This window comes from Lonchura striata, chromosome 1A, assembly GCF_050655825.1.
Source record: "Lonchura striata isolate lonStrDom1 chromosome 1A, ASM5065582v1, whole genome shotgun sequence".
NCBI lineage: Eukaryota > Metazoa > Chordata > Aves > Passeriformes > Estrildidae > Lonchura > Lonchura striata.
In genome coordinates this window covers 57,782,611-57,804,889 of record NC_140741.1, presented here as the reverse complement: position 1 = coordinate 57,804,889, position 22,279 = coordinate 57,782,611, and the positions used below count along the sequence as shown (strand labels likewise).

Below are 22,279 nucleotides of genomic sequence, written 5' to 3'. Positions count from 1 at the left end.
TAATCAGAATGAGACCATTGTCGTCCTTCCTCAAGGGTCTGGTTCACTAAAGCACTCTGCTCTGTATCACAGGTTATGTCACTTGCTTATACCAATAATTACTTTTGATATGAAATTCTTCATACTTGTCAGGTGCAATTTTATGACTTCACCTTCAGAAAGTAAATCTCTTACTTCTGCAGACATCATCCACTTGAAAATTTGAAGAAAATACTTAGTCCATGGGTATTCAGAGACTCTCCTACTCCAGATCCTCTGCTTAAAAGCTTAAATTCTCCAGAGCTGTATAATCCTTTTTTCTACATACTGCATTCCTAAATGATGTTACAAGCTGAGGAAAAAAGCAGTAGTTGAAAGATAAATGAAAGAGTGCCTTTAAAAAGTTAGGCTCCTAAGTTTCAACACATCTTTGAGTAAAAGTTGTCATACTTAACTTAGCAGAATTACATTCAAACTTCTGCAAACAAATAAGTCTAATGTTATTTCAGATTCAGCCTAGAATAAATAAAATTAGGTCTTTTCTGCAACATCTGTATGACACTTCATGTGATCTTCTCCCAACATAGCCAAGGACCATCCCAAATGTGCATGCCTGAACCCCTGGCCCTCTGTCACAGGTTACTTATCACACTCCCCAGTAAATCTTACCTGGATCCAGTCTCTATTTATTCATTGCCAGGTTGTTTGGGTTGTTTTCAAATATTATAATATTATAGATTAAATTTATAGGAAAACATTTTTGGAAACTTTTATTTAAGATGAATAGAATAAGAAATTATTTTATTCTGCTGGAGAGAAGGACAATGGACATGGAAATGCACCAAATGGGTAATGCTTGGTAAGGTTTATTTGAATAATAGTAAGGTGAGCAGACAAACAATTTACCAGTAAATACTAATCTGATTTGTCTGTTGCTTTGAAATATTCCATGCTAATTTGATTTTAGTAGCTCACTAAACTACTGCCTTCTCTCAGTAACTGCTCGTTGTCTCACACCTCCCATTTTCATAGATGACTTTTCCTTTAACTATAACATAGTTGATCAATGCTTCATGTCCACCAAACTGGTAAATCAAGTGCTCCCACCTAAAAAGACAAGATGTTTAAGAATATGTAAACTTGCATAAGAGCAGGTCACATGCCCAGCATACCTGGCAATTTTATAAGACTTGCTTGAAAATGGGAAAACACTATTCCATGTCTACATGTTGTCTCTTGCTGCATGAATACAGTGAATCTATCAGTAAAGAATTTATTCCACAAAATAAACACATCTGTAGGTAATTTGTAGTTAGGCGTGGATTACTTGTAATAACAGCCCCAAACGTCTAAGGCTTTATTTTCCACTGGAGTAATTAAGGAAAATGAAAGTGCATCTGAAATGCTACCAGTGTCCCTTTATTCAGCAAAGGTAACTAAGGTTAAAGCACATTTCCTATGCCAATGGAAGAACAAACCTTGATGAATTTATGATAAGAAGATCCCCTTGCTTGCCGACCTCCAAGGAGCCATGTGTGTCTGATTTGCCCAGAGCATAAGCTGCATTAATGGTGGCACCTGCCAGTGCTTCATTCATTGACATCTTCATGTTTACACAGGCCAGATGCATCACCATAGGCTAAGAGGCAAGGAAGGGGACAATGAGAGTTACCAGGAACACAAAGCTATTTATACTTCAAATCCCTAAGCACTTTCCTTCTTAATTGCACAACATAAATTTTGCCAAATCCAAACAAGAACTCTAAAATCAGCAGCTTTGAGAGCATTTTGAATAGGCCTCTCAGTCCATATGAAGGATGAAATCCACTCTGGTTCCAAGAATTTCTGGCAAAAACTACCAATACACAGAAACAAACACAGACAGCTGTCTACATGGGGCATGCAGCTCTCCTTATGCACATGAAACCAGTTTGAAGTGTGCAAGACCTACACACAAGCTGTACTAGTAAGAAATTTCATAATTCTATCATTTCAATATTAGGATTATCTTACCATTGAAAAACAGTACGCATTAGGATTAAAGTCACTTCCAAGAGCAACTATAACACCTTCTTCCAACATTTTTCTAGCTTGAGGTTGCTTCAGTCTAGTGGGAAAAATAAACTTATCAGTACAATTTGCTTAGTTATCATACAATTATTTACAAGGGCAAAAGTAATCTCTCAGTTTGGTTACATTCATGCATCCAGTTACATTGATCCTAATGGAGATGAAAGCTCAAATTCTCCTCATGCATCCCTACCTGTCACCCTATGGACAACATAAATGGGAAGTGTGAGCCACAGCTTTTGCAGTAACTGCATGTGGCACCAGCCAGTGTCAACCATCAGGCTCCAGACCACTGAAATTCTGGTATTTATCCAGACCTCAGTCACTTAAGAATTTACAAGATGAAAATCTTCACTTCTGAAAAAAACTAATATTCTAGTTCTTATAGCTTCAAAGACAGGCTCCAAAATATGAGCAGTGGCACATGCAATGCAATAGGCCTTTCCAGATTTTTGAGTCTGTGAGTTTAGTCTGCATACATTAGAGATCTTTCCACTTAGTAATTATAATGAAAAGATGTTTTCAGTAACTTCAATATCTGGAATAGCCATTTCAAAATTGTTCAGTTCTTGGATTAATCTGTGTAGGTGTTTGCAGGGTGGACACTTGTAAGTACACTCTCTAGGAAGTTTTAGCCATAGTTGCCATAAAGCCACTCCAAATCCACTGTGAGATTTCCCAGCAATCTCACAGATTTTTGAGGATGTCCAGCAGAACTAAGACATAAGGAGGGAGGCTCATTCAGTTCTCAGTACATGTGATTGCCTTCACTGACCCAGACTGATCCATAAGGCATTTTAGATGCTTATAGATTAAAAGACCCTCAAACCACACACATGGATTTGCAGTTACAGAAGGTTCTCTTCAATTTAGTGGCCTTACCTTAGCATGTAGGCTGTTGTTGGCAGAAGGACAGCAGCACACTTAGCTCTTGCCATTGCCACAATACCTTCATCACTAACTTCTTCCAGGTGGCTGATGGCCCGGGCTCCTAGTTCAGCTCCAAGCTAAGGAAATTTTCAAACAAATTACTCACTATTCTCAATTAATTCAGTTTAAAAAGTTGTTTCTAAATAACTGGAAGAGACAATTCACTATTAATGCAAAATATACAAGAAGAGAAATAGTAAAGAATGCTTGAAAGAACAATCAGAATACAGAGACAAAATATTTGTTAATTTACTGCAAGAAAAGTTGATCACTTTATCCACCCACAGAGCAGAAGCACATCTTCAGTGGTGTTTTTACCAGCCTAACACACAAACTATGTGAGAGCCATGGATGAAAACATTACCAACTCCTGTTCATAAAGAATCCATCAGAAAACAGTTCACAAACTGAATGCGGCTTTCAATGGGGAAGTCAAATAGGCTTTTATGATCAACCAAGTTTTTGGTTTGGTTTTGTTGTTTTTTTTATATACAGCTTGGGTAGACCCCACAGGAAGGAAGCAATATTTAAATGATGGTGAAATATGGTATCGAAGGGACTTTCTTTATCAAGATATTTGGGAACCTAATCTTGACTAAACCACCTCTCTGAGTGTGCTCAGATAAACTGACATCTGAGTAATGAGACCGCTGAGTGTGCTCATTGCAATTTGGCTTGTTGCTTCTAACAGGACACTTAATGAAAAAATATTTTTCAAGTTGCATAGAAACAATGTTTCTGTCATTCCTGGGTGCAAGGATATCCACCTTCCCAATCTGTATCCCATGTGGAAGATAAGCAAAGTCAATGTTTGATGAGCCAGTGTACATTAGTCCCAGAGGCCAAGGCTTCCTCCCATGTCCTTACCTCCAAAGCTGCACATGGACTGCTCTTCCTGGCACCTGTTTCTATCAGAAACAGGTCTATTTCATAAAGTCTTAGAAAATACAATCTCAGTTTTGAAAACTGCAATTCTTTCACAGATTGGGCTCTCACAGGAGCAAAAATGAATGTTAAGAAAGACGTACCTCAGCAGATTTCATTGGATGCAGTTCATCACCATGGAAGTTAATCTGTAACCCTATATCTTTTCCAGCTTGAAGTATTCTCCTTGTAGACTCCAGATCAAAGACTCCCTTCTCACAGAACACATCTATGTTGTTAACATGTATTTCACCACTTAGTTTAAGTTCTTTCAGTTTAGGAAGGTGGTTATTGATAATGTCATCTGTGGCTTCAGTAGCAGTTTTCCCCCTAACAAAAAGAAAATGTTACAGAGCCATATGAGCAACACCCTTGAAGTCTGTCACACACTCAAGCCATACATCCAATTACTGAATTACTATGGAAATTATGTAAATATGAATCCCTCAAAAAAACTTCAAATTAAAAAATTAAGCCCCCTTATGTATTCTCCAACATGAGTTACTTTCCATTCAAAGAATATTAGATTGTATTAATGAATGGTTTTAATAAGGTTGGCATCTTGGATGCTAACAAAGATATAGGATGCTTTAAAATAAATTTTTTTGCTTTCCTATTCATATATCCTGACCTATTTATACTGTAGTCTAAAATATAATTATTTAATATATGTAAATGAGCATTTATATATGTTAAATAGTATTAATAAAATATTTTTATGCACGTATCAAAGCTCAAAGGGGATATGCAGTATAAGTCATTATTTTTAATTTATCTCTCCTCCTTTTAGACAATTTAGAGTGATGGGGAGGTAACTGTCTCTAATCAGAGGTGCTTCCCAAGGTTTGATTTGTTGAAGTCAGAATCATTTATGAATCCTCTCTTACATAAAGATAACCCAGGAGAGATCACTAAATGCCTTACAAAGAGCAAATAATCCCAAAATATACAGTTGACTTAGCATTTTCCAATTTTAATATGTAAGGACAAGGGATGCACAGCAGGTAAATGCCTGAGAATCTGAATGCTCATTTCAGGCACCGTAAGGCACACAGACACTGGTACTATGGAGTGCCACACAAGGCTGAGTTGGGAGCCATGCAATGGAATAAATTCAAGAAGCCAAATTCTGCCTGAATTTATAAACAAAGTTATAAAGCAGAGCCCTTCTTCCACTCCCTTCTCACTGAAACAGTCATTTGGGTTGCTCAGCCTCTGACTGTGCCAAGGCTTCTCCCTTTTCTCTTTCTACTCAGCAGCCTTTGGAGGAATTTGTGCTGAAAGATTAGGGCCAGAGCCAAGACAAAACAGAGGGAAACACTAAGAAATGGTTTCACTTTTTGAGGGGTATAATGACCCAAAATGCAAACCAAAACTGCTGTTGTTTTAATGCAGAAGATTTCTTCTCAGGAAAACACTTTAAAAATTTCTTGATGAAGTTGAAAATTATCCAATAATTACTTGCCAATAAAAAATTATAATGATTTTTAAAAATCAGGCATTCCCCAAATCATGAGTTTGATTCAAAATTATGACTGGAGAGACTAAGGAAGAACTGCAGATTTCCTCCTGGTCAAAATGACAACCCAAGCTTGAAGGATAGCGGCAAATGCAAACAGAAGAACTTTCTGTGTTATGTTCAGCATGAGCATCAGCCCTGGAGGCAGGCGTTCTGTGCTAAGCCTATGTTGGCATTTAGGAGTCACTAAATAATGCTGCCCTGCCTTCCTTCAAATTAAAATTTAGGAGAGCTTCCTATAAATATTGGCTGTTGTTTTCCAAGTATGTTGTATTTCAGGAGCGCGGCAGAAGAAGCCAATTTTCAGTGCAAAGCAGCAGGACTTAACAAGAGACAGAGAAGTCCTATTACTTGGGCACGGCGTGAGCTCCGCAGTACGTTGAGGAAATGCCGATATCCATGGATTTCTGAGCACGTTCGATCACCCGGAGCATTTTGAGCTCCGTTTCCAAGTTCAAGCCGTATCCACTCTTGCACTCCACCAGCGTGGATCCCGCCCTGAGCATGCGGCCCAGGCGGTGCTGGAGGGTGGTGAACAGCTCGTCCTCCGTGGCCTTCCGAGTGTGCTCCACGGTAAAATGGATTCCTCCCCCAGCCTGGTGGATCTCCATATAGGATGCACCTGCCAGCTTGGGTTAAAGAAAAGAAAACAAAACCACCCCCCACACAATTAGCTATGAACAAGTGTGTTTTCCATCCAAGAGACACTGGAAAGTGCCTTGAGGTCTCTTTACAGTGAGAGAGACAAAGAGAGGAGAAAAAAAATCCCCATTAATTCTTCTTCTCTCTCCCTTCCACTTAAGTGAAGAATTATTGTAAGAAGCAGCATAAAGAAAATTACTCTGAAGATTTGCTTTCCCCTGAGTCCAAGGGGAAAAAACCGATCTCTAGCTCAAAATTAATTTATTTGGGAAAGCAAAAGGAAGGAAAAAATAAAGACTTAGATGGTAATAGAAGGTGGCACTCCTGTATTGCTTCAATTAATGCAAAAATATATCAAAGGTAGCTGCAAAGGATGCAGGTACACTCCTCTCTCAGCCTATCAGTATTCAAAAATCATCCCTCCTCCCTCAGGTAGATTATCTGATAGAAATGATGTATTTTTCTAGAAAAGAAAGATGAAAGTCACTAGGAAGTAGAAACAGTTATACATTAAAAAAATATTAAGAAAAATCCATCTGTGTAATTTTATGCTGTTACCTTCATTGCAAACTCATGAACCCTATCACCGGCCCACACCGGATGTGTATGTGCATCTACCAGGCCTAAAGAAAACAAAGTAAATGTACACTAGAGTTACTTCACTGTGGAAGAGAAAACATTATGAACATACAAGCAAATTACAGCAGAAGCTCCTCTAAAAAGTCTCTATTCATTAGAGAAAAAAAAAATCCAACGGACCAAATATCTATGATTTTCTTCAGAGGCTATTAATTTTCTTTCAACTTTTTTAGGTCAGACACCTTAGGCAAAATGTCTCCAGGTAAATGCATCAGTTGCTGAGTGTGTCATGTTATTTTGATAAAGTTTTCAAACTGTGGGAGAAAGGATAAATAGCAAACTTTGAAAGAGTTCATTAGACTTTAAGCCTATACTTTTTTTAAAAAGGCAAACTGCCTAGGCTGGGCTTAGCACACTAGACTTCCTCTAGCGACACTTATTACAGTGGGAGCCTTTTCTACAAGCTCTGAAACTGACACTGCTGAATGGCAAGGCCACTGCAAGAGAAACACAGATCCGACAGCTCATGTATTATCACTACTTGGAGAGTTCAACATGCAATAGACTTGCCCATCTTTTATTTCAGGCAAGGCTGCAGAATTTGTGACTTAAATCCCTTTTGCCTCTTAACAGCAATGGGCAGGATGGACAGACTGAGCTCTGTGGTCGAATGGCTGATGGGCCGAGAGAGTACAGAAAAGAGCAGTGAATCTTAAGGGTCACTCTGTGGGTTAGCTTCATTTCTGTTGTGATCTGTGATACAGAGGAACAGATCTACAGACAAAACGAGAGGAGACAGAGCTCCACCATGAAGCCCAAAAGAACCCTTGAAGAATATCTCCAGTGAAGGAGACTCCACTACCTCCCTGGGCAGCTTGTTCCAGTGTTCAGTCACCTGCACAGTAAGGTTTTTCTTTGTATTCAGGTGGAATTTCCTGTGCATCAGTTTCTGCCCTTTGCCTCTTGTCCTATAGCTTGGCACCACTGAGCAGAGCCCGGAAACACCCTCTGGGCATCCCCCACTTCAGATACAGATTTTGATGAGGACCCCTTTCAGTTGTCTCTTCTTGAGGTTGAACAGACCAAACTCTCTCAGTCTCTCCTCATAAGAGAAATGCTTCAAACCCTTCAAAATCTTTGTAGCCCTCCCCTGGACCCGCTCCAGCCGCTCCATGTCTCTCTTGTACTGTGGAGCCCAGAAGTGGACACAGCACTCGAGATCTGTGTCACCAGGGCTGAGTAGAGTACCAGGATCATGTCCCTTGACCTGCTGGCAGTGCTGTTCCTTTGTATCATTAAAAATACACCTACCTGGTAACACACACTTCCCGGAGCAGTCAATTATCCTTTCAAACGTTGCTTCTGAAAACTGATTGCGAATAACATCTGCCCGGCCCACAGCTTTGATACAACCATCCCTGCAAAACACAGACAGCGACCAAAGAACGTGTGAGCCTGTTTAAAAGTCAAGTGCTCGACGACAGAGCTCCTGGAACAATAGGGGCCGTGAAGATGGACATGTGGACGTGGTTCGCTCATTTTACAGATGCACAGCAAAGGCTGAGGTAATGCCATGCGTTTCAAGCTGATTACCAAAACGCTTGTCTGCTGCTTAGATCCCTCTGGATGACACCTCGGTACCGTTCCGCTCTAATTCCTGCTGGGTAACACTGTTTTCCTCCTGCGGATCAGCGAGCATCCAGCATCGCTGCAGCAAGCATCTATCCGCAGGGCGCTCGTCCCCTCACTCAAATCAAACTGCCACGGCCGGGACCTGGATCACGCCCCGGGAAGCCACAGCCCCTTTGGGACTGTTCTCCCAGTGGAGTCTGAGGACGGTACCGGGAAGCCTGGACTGCGTTTGGGGGTGCCTTCCCCCCTGCTCCCCGATCGCAGCGGGGCCGAAGCGGAGCCCCGTGCCAGGGCCGAGCACTCACAGCCCCACCACCAGGCTGGCGGCCCGCAGCACGCCCAGCCCGGCCGCGCCGTCCCGCCGCAGGTACGGCTCCCGCCGGCCGCAGACCAGCACCAGCTGCTCGGCGTTCTCCAGCAGCAGCCGCTGCCGCTGCCGCCCCGCCATGCCCGCGGCCCCCGAGCGCCGGGGCCGCCGGCTCAAAGTCCCCCGGGGCGGCGCGGCTCCGCCCGCCCGGCCCCCGTGCTGCCCCGCCTCGCCCGGCACCGACCCGGCCCCGGCCCCCTCGGTCTGCCCCAGCTTCGCCGCAGCCCGCTCCAGGCGCGGGATGCTGCGCTGGATTCGCTCCAGGATAACGTGACATTTATGCATCGCGCTGGTTCATGACCAGCTCCGAAGCACAGGATTTTCCAGCTGGGGCTTCCCGAAGCTCTCAGTCCTCACAGCACCACCTGGAGATTTCCCTTTGCCAAGAAAATAGGAGCCTGTGATTTGGAAGTGCTCGTTTGCCCACGTGTCCCCTCTCCGGAATCCATCACCTCTCCAGCATCCATCATTTTGCCCGCGCCAATCACCTTGCCCACCTTGCCCATCCCAGCAACAACCCCCGAGGGACCACAACACCTCCCACCGTGCCAGATGTTCAGGCAGACATTCATTTATTTAGGCAGATATTAATTTATCCGAGTCCAATAACGAAACGTTTGTGCGATTCTGCTGCCCCCTACAGAATGAGGGATGGGAGGATCAGGGAGCAAATGCTCCTAACACGGATATTTTTGTTTTCTTCTCTCTTCACATATTCACAGCGTCTGTATGACTCCAGTATTCCCCAGTTGGAAAATGGAGTGTCTTTCTAAACAAGTGGTCCCTCAAACACTACTCCCGGGGTGGCAATCTTCTTTAGACACCTTCTTTCCTTTTAGAAAGAGAATCTATTTTAAATGCTGGTAGCATATCTATATGCATATACATATTCCTGTTCAGCAGAAACAGCTGAATATGTTGGCTCTTTGACTGAGCCTTTCTGGTGAAGTCTTGTTTGCAAATGAGGTAAGATTTGTATCTAAAGCCCAGTAATTTGTATTTCATATCAAACCTGGAAAGTGAGTAGAACTACAATAAAATTGCGTGTTACCTTGTGATGCTTCTCCACTGGCGTAATGCTGCAGCACAACATAACCTTTGCCTTCCCCCTGAACTCTCACTTAGGCATACAGAACATTGACAGAAGAGCTGGTAGAGAATGCTTTACTGCTCCCAGGAGTTCCTGCTGCTGACTTTGGCACTCCCCAGCAGTATCACAACATGTTTGAAAGCAGAAATCAAAGAGGAACCTGGCAACAGCATCAAAACAGCACAGAAGGACATCCCATAGTGGGGAATGCTTAAGCAGTGGTGGTGGGCTGAGAGCTGTTGTGTCAGGAATGAAACACAGCATGTTGCAGTTGAGGAGGAAAAAAAAAGAAAGATCAACACACCTGTGAGCTGTGTTGTTACACTTTAAAAGAAAAAATCGGTTTTATGCTCTAGGCTTCTCTGAGATTCAAGGTCAGATCCTGATTTAAAACCTGAGAATCAGTGAAGATTTTATGCTTAGTAAGCTAGGAGTGTATTTTGTTCTAAGACTAAAATTCTGAATGCAGAAAATTTACTTGTGTTTGTGTATTTCTATATGCCCTGGTTCTTTTCTAGTGAAGAATTTTCTCTGTAACAGATCAGCGTATGAAAAAAGGTCAATCCACTGCAGTCAGGTTTCTGACATGCTATGCCTGATCTATTTTTAAGAATACTGCCCAGAAAGCTAAGTGCAGGAATGGTTTCTAGGTTGCATCCTTAGGAAATTCTAGAGTTTGAATCAAACAGCACAGATTCTAAATACTCAGCTGTATTTTTAAAATGTTGGCAGAATTCACTGGATGTAAACAGAGAACTCTAGGGTGCTAAAGGAACCCTGCCCCAATTTCTTGAATTTAGAGCTTTTAAATCACCTTTAAGTTCCAGCAAAAGTTATTTTTGAAAATAATCTTTAAATGGGGCATTTGCAATGAGAGAAAAAATCCCAGGAAAAGTAGAGATTAAAAAGTTGAATATCAGGTTATTGATTTAAGGGATTTCATATCTTCTTGCTGGTGCTTTATATGAGAATATGATATGCTCATTCCTCAAGGACCCTTTATCAAATACACTGTCAGAGATACATTAGAATGTCTGTTCTTGTAAACAACTTGTAATTAAAAATGAGAAGACAAAAGTTAGAGATGAGTCTCAGATCAAATATTGGTCATATTTTCCTTAAATTTGTAGATTAGTTTTTCTCATCCACTAACCAGACCTTTGCAATAATACACATAGCATGATTAAATGTCCTGAAAGAGGACACTATGCATGCCTCAACAGAAGTTAATTCCTAGTGAAATTTACTGAATGCTATTTTCCTGTTTACAAAAGCAGCAGAGGTTAGTAAACCCTCAGGATCAAACACAGAAAACACATCATTTGGATGAAAGTGACTTGCAGATGTGGAATAGATCCAAACTAAATTGCAGCTCTGTTACGTACCTTTGACTTCCCTCATGTCAGATTGAACTTAACATCACCTTTACAAATACTTCTTGCATAGTTTTGCAAAAGTGAATTCTGCATATATTTTTTTTTTTTTTCTGTGTAGAAGAACCTTGCATCTCTCAAACCATGGAAATATTACATTTGCTCAGATGCTTTCTGAATCCGCTGTTCCCAGACCTGTCTTTGGCAAATTCCATAATGACCCAGGGAGGGGGAGACCTTTTGGGGGAACACCACAATTTCCCTCAGGGTACACAGTTTGGCTCTCCCTGAGCACAGTGCTACCGTGCCAACCTGTGTGCCTTGGTTTCCTTTTCACACAAACTACAGTGAAGGTAAAGGAGTGCTTGTGTGTGCCTGTGTGGGATGTGGGCACCTGGTACAATTCCAGCATCTGGGCTGATGGCCAAAGCTTGTCCTTCTTTGCAGTCTGTGAGCTGCACAATACAGAACTGGAGTTTGCAGCATTTTTTCTCTTAGCAATGATAAGGATTTAGAGTCTTCCCAGTTAGTTTGTGTACTCCTAGGAATGGGAAAGTTTCCAAGTAAAAAATTAACAGCAAACAACCTAATATCAAAATGAGAAACACAAAAATAAGTTCAAAACTACATGTGGTATGTGTCATGCCTCACTATTTCTAGGCTCTTTTTGACCACCTTTTCACCATATTTAATAAGTGGTTTTGCAGGGTGTAGAGTCTTTTCCCAAGTGCCCTGCTACTTTACCTCTGTTTTCTTTTATCCTATAAACAATTGGAACAATTGCCGTAAACAATTCCAATTGTTTGTCCTATAAACAACTGGAACAACTTAATCACATGAAAGCAATTTTTATTTTTAGTTACTTTATGTACCTTGTATTTAACATGTAAAATCACAAGCCCTTTTATTTTTGTCTTTAACACACCCCTAAGTGAATGTTTCCAGTTATTTTGCCTTTTGGACTTGCTGCAGAGATGAAAAAAATCTGTATTCATGAGCTTACTCCATATGAACTAAGAACCAGCTCCAATTAATATATTCAGAGTACCTTATCTTCACCTGCACTGAAATTCTTTTCCCCATCATTTAGGAAAAGGATCTAAGTTAAGCACATGTTTAAGTTGTTGTCTGACTTGATCTGCATGGCTTCTCCCACTGAAAAGAATAGAACACTTGATGGTAGCAAAGAGAAACACATGCTTCCATTTTTGCAGTCTAAGATTAATTACCAAGTTATGCACCAAGGTATTATTTAGTTAAAATTTTTTATGCCTGGTGCTATGCAAAACAGTCTGAATTTGAAGGAATGTAATTGTCAAAAAAAAAAAAAAAAGTGCAACAATACATCTCAAAAGAGTATGAATCTTTGTGAAAGAATCACATTTTTGTTGATGATGAAAACTCAAGACTCTATAAAGTAGTTTATTTGTCCGAAAGAGGGAGATAGATTACCTGAGAAAAACACCTGTTTTCTTAGTTCTGATTTTTTGCTTTTCCAAAATGTAAGTCCAATTGTCTTTCCTATTGCTCATCTTACTGGAGGTTTCCAGTGTGGATTTTTTTTTTTTTTTTTTTACTTTTTTCTAGATACTGGTTTCATCTAGCTATTCACCAGCTGTGTCTGTCTACTTTGATCCATTTCTCAGCAGCCCTCGGCAAAACCAGATGTGGCTGCTTTCCTGATGATGGGTACAGTCTGCCTATCCTGGAATATCAACAGCCAATTTTTAATTTAGGAAGTAACTGCCACATTAAGGCCATTATGCACAAAATGCTCCCCTGCTTCTCTTGTGCTTTGGCTTAGTTTTTGTTCGGTTTTTTTGTTTGTTTGTTTTTTTAAGGTTTCTACTAATTTTCAATTGCTACAGGACTTTTCTTGTGTGAAGATTTTTCCTAGCACAAAAATCAGCATTTCACCAACAAGCACTGGTGGTCTACATTGATGAATTCTCACCCTGTATCAGAAGATGTGCTATGAATTACAGGAGGTAGCTTTCTCTGCAAGGCAGAAACATTTTCTTTACCCTCAGGAAAGGAATTAAACACTCTGACTGCACAGCACATCTCCAAACACCCTTCTATAGATATGCCTGTTTAGTTGAGGAACAGTCACATCCACCTCAGCACACAGAAGGGGTTCAGCATAAGCTTGGTCTTCCCAATTACTCTGAAAAGCTGAAACTTGGCGAGTTGTTATAGTGATGGCCCTATCTGCTGATCCAGCACTCAGACAAACTCACCTCCAGTCCCACTTCCTCATGAGGAAGGGCAGCTTTCACATCTATGCCAGCCCACTGCAGACAAGGAATTGACTTAGATACTAAGGTGACAATCACAGCTGTTCCTCCTGATACTGACAGCACTATCAGCGACAGCATGGGAAGGCAACTGTTCTGCATCGTGAAGTGCTTAACAAGACGTGCTGCATCGCAAACCAGGCGATATACTTTTTTGCCTCTCAGTCCTGCCACCACTCAGAACACATCTAGCTGTTTTGAGGTTTCTTAGGCTCATTGCCAATTTTAAAGTACTCATAAAGACTTTATCCTTGCGATAGTACTGATTTTAGTTTAAATAGTCATTTTCCGTTTCCCAATGGGACTGCAGGGAACTTCAGCAGAGCCGCGAAGCCTCCACTCTGCCAAAAAGGGTCTGGTTTAAGCAATGAAACACCTGCGCAAATACATCCAAAATGATTTTTCACTCTTTATGGAAACTTATACATGTAAATAGTAAAGAAACACATGGATAGCTTCAGGGATGACTTCCAACATGAGAAACAGGGAGGTATTTCTCTGCAGGATCTATCCTTCCCACAGTTCACATAACCAGTGTTCTATCCTAACGCAGCCCCGAGTACCCAGCGCTGCCCACTCCGGTTGTCTCTGAAAGGATGCGTGATCCCAGACAACAGGCCTGGAGATCTGCACTCCACATGCACCTACTGCAGTCACAACCTGTGCAGCTTTTTGGCAGAACATCTTCACAACATGCTCAGGAGGACCACAGTATCCTTTCCATTCTTCAGCAGAGACTCACAAAGCACACTCCCTTCTGCAGTCTCTTGCCTCAACCCCATTAATGCCACTGAAGTCTGTGGATCTCTGCAGCTGCCAGGAGGCTTTTGGCTGTGTGGCTGTTGGCTGCTAAGTAGATATACATTTGTCCTTTCTTAATGACCATACAGCCACACTTCAAGCTTCCTGACTCAAAGCAGGAGAATATTTCTGAGGGAAACTGGGGTATAACAGATCGCCATGCCTCACTTGCAGTGAAATCTTCCCAGCTAATTCTAAATGTTTTATAAACATGTTTAAAGATGAAACGTATTTAAATAGTCATGACATACATACTGTAAAGTATAGATACTGCCAAGTCTTCCTGTATTTCAGATGGGAAGATAACTTTTAAGGTATTTTTAAAGTCCTTGCTTTTCATTTCAATATTTCCAACTTTCAATTGAACCAATTACCTATAGTTCCTCCAGCATTAGTTTTTCAGACACCAATAAAATATTAACATTTTTTAAAGAGTTAATTTTCCCCATACTAAAACACAACAGAAATAAACATCTTACTACAGAAGTATGAAAAACAAAAAAGAAAAGAAAGGTTTATTTTCAGAAATACAAAACACCTATTCTCTCATTTCTCCATCTTCTTCCTCTTCTTCCACACCTCTGATGTACAAAACATTATTGCACCTGTAAATAGAACAAAGAGTTTCCTTAGCTATAAACATTATCATTTTCCCCACATAAAACAAGCTTTAAACATTTTTCTGCTTGAATGTAGCCTGGCAACAGCCAAATTCTACAGAACAAAAAGCTGCTGTTGTCCTTGTACACCTTTTTCACACAGTACATCAAACTGTGCAACTTCATGAATGTAATGAATGTTTGACAATGCTGTACAAAAAAATTTTTACTTTAGGGTGAACAGTTACAGTCAAGTTTAACTTCCAAGCATGCAAAGTGTTTCCAGCTACAGTGCATTAGTTTACAATGCCAAAGGATTCCCAGATATATAATACTGTGTAAAACAAAAGTATTTTGTTACCACAAAGGAGACAGTAAATACTTATCTAGATATTGCAAAAATCATTTTTCCTCCTCTCAGAAGGGACTTTGATATAGAAGTCACATTCATAGCCTTCCTATAATCTTAATTAGACAAGAAACACAACATCCACCAGTATAAGCTTTAATGCAAGTGGTGAGGCAATTTAGAGCCTTCCTCCACCATAAATAAATATCCCAATTACCTTATCAAAACTTCACCCAGGTGTCCAGACAACGCACCGTCTATGTACTCCTCTGTGTTTGCAAGCTTGAAAGGAAAATGAGGAAAAAATCAGAAAGACAGCAATAAAAGCGGCTCCGCAAAGCACACGACGGCTCTGCCCCAGCCCAGGGCTCGGCCCCAGCTCCCGGGGGTGGCCGAGCGGCCCCGGTCCCGCTCTGCACCGCGTCCCCACCGCCCCCGGCCCGGCACGCAGCGCCTGCGGCGGGGAAGGTCCTTCCTTAGGCATCACCTCCTTGAGAGCCCCGTCAGGGCAGAGACACCTCCCACTGCCCCAGGCTGCCCAGAGCACACCTCCCACTGCCCCAGGCTGCCCAGAGCCCCATCCAGCCTGGCCTTGCACGCTCCCAGGGATGCGGCACCCACCATTTCTTCCTCCACAACGCCGGGGGCCGGCACCGCCCCGGCACGCCCCCGGCCCCTCACCTGCATGTTCATGTAGCCGTCCACGGAGACGAGGTAGCCCTTGTACTCCATCCCCCACTTCAGCTTCACCATCACCGGTTTCCCCGTCAGCCCGTTCAGGAACGGCTTGGGGTTGAGGGGCAGGCTCTGGCGGGGGAAGCACACGGTCAGCGCCGCCCGCCTCCCGCTCCGCCTCGCCCGGCCGCCTGGGGCCCGTAACGGAGCGGCTCCCGCCCCTCAGCGCCCGGCTCCCGCCCCTCCCGGCTCCCGGCCCGCCCGGCCCGGCTCCCGCCGCTCCCGGCTGCCGCTCACCATGGCGGGAGAAGCGCGGGCCCGGCGGGACCGCTCGTGCGCGCCGCGGGACAAGGGGCGGCGCTGGGAACGGCTCCGCTTCCCGTTCCGGGGGCGCCGCTCTCACCCCCGGCCTCCCACCGCGCCGCGCTCCCATAGGCTGCCGGGCCCCGACGCGCCGAGCCTCAGGCGCGGCCGCCCATTGGCTCGCCGGTGCCGCGGGCCTGTCTCATTGGCTGCCACTTCCCCCTCCCACCCCCCGTGCTAACCAATCGCTGTTGCCGCCAGTCGCGCCGCGGTGGCGCGGCCGTGCGCGGCGCGGGGGGTGAGCTCGCGCCCCGTGCGCGTCCCCGCGCGCTGTGCCCGTGCGCGTGCCCGCGGTGCCCCGCGCGGTCCCGTCCCGTGAGGCGGCGGCGCGCGGCCGCGCCCATCCGTCCGCGAAAAGAAACCCGCGGAGTGGTTCCACACGCAAGGATAGGAAATCTCAGAGGTCAGCGGGCACATTAAGTGCGAATTCCCCGTCAGTGGCTTTTTACCCCCAGGCAAAGATGTTCTTGGGTGTAGAGAGAGTCGCGACACATCAGTGCTGACTTATGTCTTAACCTTTGACAGGCAAGTGTGCTGCACCAACGCCTGTACCGTTCACCGATTGGTCACATCCTCACTAATGTCTTCTACTGCCCGGTGGATAAATTCATCACATGCCACAATGTGCATTTCTGTTCTGCATGCAGCATATCCCCTTGATCTTCAGTGTATTATTGGGTGCTGAATGTGGGAAACACCATTCAGGAAACTTAACCTTTCAGTAACAGAGCTATTGTGGGTTGTGTGCACTTCACCTTCCAGAAGTGACTCTAGTGCCCTGGTATTGAAAGCAAAACCATTCTTGCCTCCTCAAATCTGCACATTTAAAGCTGTTGATGCAAAAAGCCATCTTCTCCAGGTCCAGACTGTCCTTACACACCGCGAATGTGTAGGAGTGAAACGGATCCAATTGTAGTTCCTGTTCACTAGCAAATATCACAAGTGCAGTTACAGAATCAGAATTGTTAGGGCTGGAAGGGACCTCTGAAGACCATCCAGTCAACCCTCCTGCCAAAGCAGGGTCACCTGCAGCAGCTGACATAGGAACATGTCCAAGTGGGTTTGGAATTTCTCCAGAAAGGGAAACTCTGCAACCTCCCTGGGCAGCATCTTCCAGTGCTCTGCCACTTCCAACGTGAAGAAATTCTTCCTCATGTTGAGATGAAACTTCTTGTGACTATATCTAGATGCACATTTGCACAACCATTAGAAATAAGTGTGATTTTATTTTAGGGTGTAGTGGATGGACAGCAGAAACAAGACCAAAATATGCTAATTTTCTTTCTGGTAGCAGGGCTCATTATGGTCCAGCTGAAAGAATAACTAACTTACTTATAAGATTTTTTTGTAAGGAAGTCTGTGTTTAGACTATGAAGCAAAAATATGAACACAATGGGAAATGGTATATATAAAAATTTTTTCATGCTATTTGCAGTACAGAATAGCTGATTTCACATGATGCCGTGTATAATGTTGCAGAATTCAATGAGCTTAGACCAAGTGTCTTGAATAAAATCATACTGTAAGAGCAATTTTTGCACTGTTCTGACAAGGATAAACATGTATGCCTGTGAATGGCAATATAAAAGGTTTGGTATGTTATCTGTAAATAGCACTAGTTATTTTTACATATGAAACCAATTTTGACCACAATGTCTCCTATTCATGTTGGGAAAACTTTTTGTGTACCAAGAAATAGGAGCATTTAGATTTCTCTTTAAATACACACTGCTAATCAGGTGAGTAAATATTCCAGCCCTGTTGTTGCAAAAAACAAGCATTTCCCAGGGTCATTCGTCTCAGTGTAGAAGTCAAAGACAGAGAGTGCTTGACTACTACTTTCACAATTGGTCCATGAGTTCACACATCAGTAATTCATCAGCTGGAGACTGGGTCTGCGGCAATTTTGGGCAGGGGTAGGGTAAAAAGGAGTACTGAAAGCACAGAATGCATTACTACATCTGGTGTAGTTAACTAAGTCTGTTAATCAGGAAACAAAATAGCTGATGTTTTTCTTTGGCCCTTGTGAGGAATTTGCTGTTTACCTTGTTGACTGAATCATTCTGACTCAGTCTTCTAACGCTGATCTTTGGACCTTCAGCACAGGGGTGAAGTTCACCTTTTGTCCTCTTTGTATTTCCCTTGTAATAGGGGAAGTAATAATTTGCATTCTTTTCTGCCTCTGGTCAGGGTATTTAGGCTGTTGCTCAACAGGAAATGAACAGGAAAGAGTTGTTGTAATAGATTAATCCAAGCCTGAGCTCCTGGGTGGATGGATAGGATTTTCTCTTACAGCTCAGGAGGGGGAATTTAGCACAAATGCCTACACTCTGTTCCTAAGGAAACACATCAAGCAGCTGGACATTCAAGGGCAGCAGCATTTCTGGTGGAGAGGTGGTTACATGGCGTTGTCTGTGTTGGTGCAATTGCTCCCTGACATCACTAATGCACTGTGTTGCTATAAAATCAGGCTGAGAGGGCCCATGTACCATCACACTGCTGAGAGAAACCTCAGCAGCCCAGAACTCCTTTCTGATTCAGTTGAGTTTGCTGGAGAAGAACTCCCTGCAGTGACCTGTTTCTGCCTGCCATAAACACATTATTAAGGAAACTTTCAGAGCTGCCTCATGTTCCAATTTCTAGTGTGAACATTTAGTGACCATCCCATGCCTTTTCCTAGTGATATGCCAGTGTCAGTGGGGGTTTCCTCCACTGTATTCTTATTCCACATCAGGTGAACTACTTCCGATACCACGCAATCATGTCCACCAGAGCAATAAGAGCTTCAGCTTTGCCATCACCATGTCATGAGCACCAGCTGCAGTCAAAGAACTTAAAGCAGCCATGAAAGTGCAGCCATGAATTGCAGGTGGGCAGAGCGGAGTTAACAAAATGGAAACTCCATCAGAAGTGCTGAAGACAGCACCTTCAAAGGACAGGTTTTCATTAAAAAGGATACAGTGTGGTAGCATGGAATTAGCCCTGCTATGTGGTGTAGGAACTTCTGCCTCTGTTGGGTTCATTACTGACAAAGCTGTGTAAAAACCTGTTCTCTCCACATACAACCTGTCCCAGGTAAAGACATACCACCTTCCTTCCTCCCTCTTGCCATACTCCCAGGCCAAGTCTGGTCCTTGAACTGTTAGGTGAAGTGATACCTCAGTCCAAGGTTGGCAGTGGTTAAGTAGGCTTGTGCAAAGCAGTAGCCAATTCCTGACAAGCTCTCTTTTCTAACTTCTTGGGAATGCAGTGGTTATGACTCTTGTGCACCTAGGAGGATTTTGAAGCTCTGCGCACCCTTGGGGAATTTAGCTGTTGTAGCAATACTGTTAAAATATGAAGAGGACCTAAGACTCAGGCCGAGCCTTGACATGAAGAACATCTATTTTTCCTTCAGGAATAGACAAAATGGAAGATTTTCCATTAGATATCCTACTGGAATGAAAAATCAGATCTTGCCCACAGTTTGTCTGTAGAGACTATCTTGTCTAAAAAACCTTTTTCAATAAGTAACACAAGATTTTCTCTATGTACAGAAAATCTGTATAATTTATCAGCTCTTGGTGACTTGGGAACTGCTGTAGCAGTATTCTGTGAACTGCCAACAGCCCTCATGTGAGGTATAGTCCTGACTTTATGGGGCTTTGCCACAGTAAAATAGTTTTGCTTCAAGTAGTATTTTTTCAGAAATGTCTTCCAGTAAAACACCTTTCCTCTCTGCTGATTGTCATTTTAATTACACCATCTTTGATCAAATCTCCATGTGAGGCCATAACCATCCACCACAGACCTTCACCACCGATTGTGACTGGGAGCCGGGAGGTAGTGAATTCAGACTTAAGAAGAACAGGGGGCTGTAAATTCTCTCTGAGATTCTCATCAACAGAAGCAAAGCCACACTGTTCCACAAGTGTGGATATACAGTGAATCCAAGGGTGGATCCAAGTAATAGGAGGCACAAAACTGGTTAGCCTGTTTCAGGCTTCATCCAAGCAACATGCCTTTTTTCACATGCTGACAGACTTTCATGTCAGTGTAAGACTGTAGCTCAGAACATATGCTCAGTCTTGCTGAACAACACTTGGAAACAGCCAAAGAGAAGAACACAGGGGAGCCACAAAAACCAGGTGATTTTCCATTGGCCCTGAATGCCTGGCAGTGGCTAGCAGCAGTAATGTGAGGGAACACAAACAAAATGCAAAAGTCTGTTTGGGATGGACTTTCCCAGTAAGCAGGAGACCATGCTGTGAACAGCTCCCAGGGCAGGAGGTAGAGGTGAGCCTGGGAAGATAGAAATGAAGGGTTTCTTCTTGGGTAGAGGATTTATATGCAGTTTCAGATCAGTACAATGTCTTTTATCTCCAGTGATGTCAGTATAAAATGAGACTGAGGGTGGAGGTGGGGGGCAGGTATGTGCTAGCAAAAGCCCAGATCTTTTGTCCATACCATCAAAGATCTGGCAGTGACTCTTCTGTGAACCTGTCACAAGGCCGGGCTGTGCCAACAAGAAGGGGCGTGGGATGCATATTGTACAGAAATTATGGGCACATTAAAGTCTCCTTTTATCCATATTGTAAACCTTTATTTTTCTGAGCAATAGTGCTCATGCAAATTATGCAGCTACACTAAAGAGAGGCCCTTTAAGAATGTGTCTCTGAAAACACAGTCTCCTTTGCCAAGAAATAATGGGACTTCCTTAATTATCAGATGTTATCTTCTGGTTTAGCAAACTTTCGTTGCTTTATGTGCAGTTTCTTCTTTTATGCTTTGACATTAATGAATTGGAATTGAAATTATGTACTGAGGAAAACAAAGTCATCTGTACAAATAACAAAATGGTGTACTTGTGTGTGTCAAAAAGAAGGAGATCAAGTATTGTGCACAAGGAGTTTGGAAACTGCTTTCACAAAAACATCTTAATAGATATTAATAACTGGCTCCAAATCACAGAAGTTGTTTAAGGGTTGGTGTTTTGAGAAATCTATCTGATCAGAGCTCAGAAAGTCTGGCTGGTGTTGGAGGCTCTCTGTGTAAGGTAGCAAGTTCTGCCATATCAGAGGACCTCATCTGCTGCCATTTTTAACAGTGAATCTTGTGGGGACGGAGGAGAGAAAGGAATTATTAGGCAACAGGCACATAGGTTGCCCTCACCATTTCAGAGAGAGAAGGAAACTAGCTGGATAGGAGAAAGTCAGAGACATAAATGATGCTGGGTTAATTTAGGAGCAGCTAAATCTAGGATTCCTGAATTTCTTAGAAAACTCTGTCTGAGCCCAAGCAATATTCTGGAGAGATGAGGCAGAGACATAGGAGCCCAGGTCCCACAGAAACCAACCTGAGTCATCAAGGTTGACTGGTAGCTGCAGGGATGACATTCTTCCATTACCCAGTGAGGCTTTAATGTGCTGTGGTTCTATTAATTTGGCCAGATACATCTACTCTTCTGATAGCCAGAGGGAAGAGTGTTTTAGGGTTGGAGCATCTGCAAAGTCTACCAGGTTATTTGCACCCCTCCCAGGAAAGCCAGTGCTTACCCTCAGGCAGCTGGGCCAGAGTCTCATTTCCAGGAAGGAGCTGCAGACAGAAAAAATTCCTGGCCTCCTGTGCTCTGGAAATGTGCTGGAGGTGAAGTCTGCAATTTGTGTTTGACTTGAACCTGAGCCCAAGGCCACATCTCATCTTGGAGGCAGCACTCACTGCCCTGCATCTGAGACCAGTGGCTTCCAGTGGCTTCCGCCTCTCTGCTAAACTGGTGTTCCTTTGTTAGGGCCTCTCCTGGGGAGTGACTGCCAAGGTCCACTGTAAAGGCAAATGTGTGTGAACAACCTTCCCCGTGGAGCAGAGTGGAGGAGAAGCTTTGCTTTCGTGCAGCCTGTTTGTGGTCAAGCAAAGGATCCCAAGCTTGTGTAGGTGGACAGGCTTTTCTCAAACCCTGCAAAACCCAGAGGCTTAGGCTGCCCAAGACAGGAAGGACTATAAGGAACCAGGAATTAACTGTGGGGATGGTCAGTTAATTAGGACCAAATGGCCAAGAAAGACAGCACAAAAGACTGCAGTATGCTCATAACTCAAAATCCCATGGTTCAGCAC

At 43.3% G+C, this 22,279-nt stretch overlaps 2 protein-coding genes across 3 annotated transcripts; both read right to left on the bottom strand.

The window, feature by feature from the left end:
• Window positions 1–825: 825 nt before the first annotated feature.
• On the bottom strand, window positions 826–9,031 carry AMDHD1 (amidohydrolase domain containing 1). 2 transcript variants are annotated; one of them, XM_085569587.1, is made up of 9 exons: window positions 8,827–9,031; window positions 7,955–8,061; window positions 6,623–6,687; window positions 5,774–6,051; window positions 4,008–4,233; window positions 2,932–3,056; window positions 1,993–2,086; window positions 1,458–1,618; window positions 826–1,086 (listed from the first exon to the last, which is right to left on the bottom strand). In XM_085569587.1, the coding sequence occupies exons 1-9, from the start codon at window positions 8,925–8,927 to the stop codon at window positions 972–974; spliced, it is 1,272 nt and encodes a 423-aa protein (XP_085425713.1). In that variant the 5' UTR covers window positions 8,928–9,031; the 3' UTR covers window positions 826–971. The 2 variants fall into 2 exon arrangements, with proteins under 2 accessions (XP_085425713.1, XP_021383740.3); XM_021528065.3 differs by lacking the exon at window positions 8,827–9,031 and adding an exon at window positions 8,581–8,767.
• Window positions 9,032–13,798: 4,767 nt separating this feature from the next.
• Window positions 13,799–16,200, bottom strand: SNRPF (small nuclear ribonucleoprotein polypeptide F). The gene is made up of 4 exons (XM_021528066.4): window positions 16,124–16,200; window positions 15,833–15,958; window positions 15,369–15,433; window positions 13,799–14,808 (listed from the first exon to the last, which is right to left on the bottom strand). The coding sequence occupies exons 1-4, from the start codon at window positions 16,124–16,126 to the stop codon at window positions 14,742–14,744; spliced, it is 261 nt and encodes an 86-aa protein (XP_021383741.3). The 5' UTR covers window positions 16,127–16,200; the 3' UTR covers window positions 13,799–14,741.
• Between the last annotated feature and the right edge of the window lie 6,079 nt (window positions 16,201–22,279).